This window comes from Austrofundulus limnaeus, unplaced genomic scaffold, assembly GCF_001266775.1.
Source record: "Austrofundulus limnaeus strain Quisiro unplaced genomic scaffold, Austrofundulus_limnaeus-1.0 Scaffold703, whole genome shotgun sequence".
Taxonomy (NCBI): domain Eukaryota; kingdom Metazoa; phylum Chordata; class Actinopteri; order Cyprinodontiformes; family Rivulidae; genus Austrofundulus; species Austrofundulus limnaeus.
The window spans coordinates 111835-114692 of record NW_013953105.1 but is presented as its reverse complement, the minus strand read 5'-3'; the positions used below and the strand labels follow the sequence as shown (position 1 = coordinate 114692).

At 36.8% G+C, this 2858-nt stretch overlaps 1 protein-coding gene across 1 annotated transcript in view; it reads left to right on the top strand.

Annotated features, from left to right (window-relative positions):
- Positions 1 to 2264: 2264 nt before the first annotated feature.
- The window catches only part of LOC106531986 (ankyrin repeat domain-containing protein SOWAHB), a gene marked incomplete in the record, with an annotated part of 49255 nt that continues 48661 nt past the window's right edge, over positions 2265 to 2858 (top strand). Inside the window, 1 exon segment of the mRNA XM_014027950.1 lies at positions 2265 to 2472. Coding sequence (XP_013883404.1) covers positions 2346 to 2472 — 127 coding nt within the window.

Here is a 2858-nt window from a genome sequence, read left to right as displayed (position 1 = left end):
AACAGACTTTTGTTGAACTGCAATCAGTTTGAAATCAGCTGTGTTGAAGCAGGGAAACATCTAAAACAGGCAGGGCAGTGTGCCTTGAAAAACACTGTTCTAAACCATGATGCTGCAAAGCTCAGAGCCAAAGAGATGATGATGATGATGATGATGATGATGATGATGTGTTTGTAGCGAAGCAGCTCCAGCTGAATTCTTTAAAACCAAAGATGTTTAGAAACAAAGGTGCAGAACTGTGAGGATATTTTAATCAAATTATTATTAAATTAGTTGAGTTTTTCTCCACAACACATACAAGGAACCTTTGGCTCAGTGGGACAGACATAAACCTTCAGTTGGAAGACTGAGGGCTGCAGTGTGCTCAAGTGACCCAGAGTTAAACTAGGATTTACTCAATAGTAGGCTACATGAGTGAAAACATGATACACAATGATTTTTGTTTATTTTCATTGAAAATATAAGTATATCATGTAATATAACAAATACTGCATGTGAACATGTGAGTGTTCACATGCAGGACTTTATACCAACTACCATCTTAAACTGTGCTCCTTATTTCATATTAAAGTAGACGTATCATGCTTTTATCATTCTTTAAATCCAAACAAGACCCCCCAGCCTCACTATCCAGCCACACATGTTGGAGCTAGAGTCTGTCCAGAACCAGAGGAGAATGAAGACCACCAAACTGTAGAAAAGTCCAGACCTTAAAAGAGAAAACAGAGAAAACTGAACGGTTTAAAAAATATGACCCAAACAGAAAATAAAGGTATCTACACAGCACCATGAAGACAACAGTAAAGGCTGTGTTCATTTCTGCAATGGAATCAGAACGATTCTGAAATACATAAGCTTTAACATTTAACTGTAAGATTTAACTTTTACATTTAGATTTAGGAATAAATACTTGCATATTATTTAACACTTAAAATTATCATTTAGTAAAAATTAGCAAAGTGTAAGAACAGTGAGCTAAATACTAAAATGCTAGAGGATATTTTTTATAGGGTTTTACCCTCAGAAAGTTGTGAACTAAAGAGATAAATAATGCGCATGTGTTAGTGACAGGTTTTAATATTTTATCACTTGATGCTCCTAAAAGCTTAACAGAAAATTACAAATATCTGTATAATTCCAGCTACACACAGTCCATTTTGTTAACTTTACACGTAGTGGTTCCCAAACTTTTCGGCTTTTGACACAAAAGAGCAGCAGAGACCTGAGCTGAGCCCCCAGCTGTMGTCGGCTGATAAACATTGTTTTCACATCAAATAAACAAGAGCATATAACATTATTTATAATGCTATTTTTGTCCATTTCGAGTACGCTAACGTTATTATTTTGTAAAAACAAAGGAAAAAAMYKKTYYTWRKTKCCATTTTTGTGAGTAATTAATTCAAAAAATATTTTCAGGACCCCACCTTGATGTTTCAGGACCCCACTGTGGGTCCTTACCCCAACTTTGGGAACCARTGTGCTTTAGAACCCTGTGGCCCAGCCTGAACCTTTATCCTTAATGGCTTTTTTAAGTGTTCATTACTTTTACTTTTATACTTTAAGTAATTTTTACCATACTTTTATACTTTTTAGTAGTGGTAGTAGTTCTTTATACATTTCATTTGTAACACAGATTAACAAAGTACAAAAAACATGCAATTAAAATAAAATCAAATAAAATGAAAGGAAGCAGAAGAAGAATAAATCTTATATCTGCCCCTTTTTATACCCAAAATATGTTCAAAAGAAAAGTAAAAATAGAGCAAAAATAAAACAACTTAAAACATTTAAAAATGAATTAAAAATAAAAAAGACATAAACTCAAATTGAATATATATATATACGGATATATATATATATACTGTACATGTATGTATGTATGTATGTATATTTAATATATATACTTTTACTTGAGTAAAATGCTTGAGATGATATTTCTACTTACAAAAAGTATTTTAAACCCTAGTATCTATACTTCTACTTAAGTACTGTGAGTACTTTTGACACCTCTGGTGAATAGTACAGATATATTTCTCATGAAAAGCCTGAGTCAGCCTTTTAAAACAGTTATTCAAATAGAGCTGAAGCCTCATAAACAAACTAATGATAAATAAAAGGCTGTAGACCTGAGTGAAGCTGTTTGTCTGTGTTGTCTTCATGCTTCAGGCTCCTTGTGAAGGAGGAGGAGGTGTTTAAAGGGTTAACAGGAGGAGGCGCAGCTGCTCCTCTGGGTGGAGAGAAGCTTTTACACATCTCCACTCTCTAATTAGCTCAGTGAGGACCAGTTTGAAGGAGGCAAAAACACTAAAACCAGTGACAAGTGAAGGCGCTGAGGAGCAGCTGAGATGAGTGACGTCACCGAGGAGGCGCTGCTGGATTACTTCATGTCTGCAGGAGGAAACAGAGTGAGAAATGCAGATATCCTCAGGACATTTAAGCCCTTCATTGGCCACAGTGACCAGCTCCTCCGTGGTGAGTACACACGTCCTGACGGCTTCAGGAGCAGGGAAGGAGCAGGGGGGAAACGTTGTGAAATGAGGGCATGGCGTGCGTTTTCAACACAAAATGCTGTTGTTGTTTTAGCTTTCAGACACATTTGGTTTGTGTTTAAAGACCCCACCCCCCAAAGGAAAGGACCACCAGGAACGGTGGGGTTTCCTCAGGAGAAGAGGGGACAGATGAAGCCCCCCTCAGTTCTGTTAAAGCAGTCTGATGTGGTTCAGTCAGGGTCCAGCAGCCTAAAATACTGTTATTTAACCCACTTTACCTGTTATTTAACCCAGTGGTTCCCAAACTTTTTATCTTCTGACCCACAAAATATCCACGGCAAAAACTTGTGACCCCAAATATTACTGGTC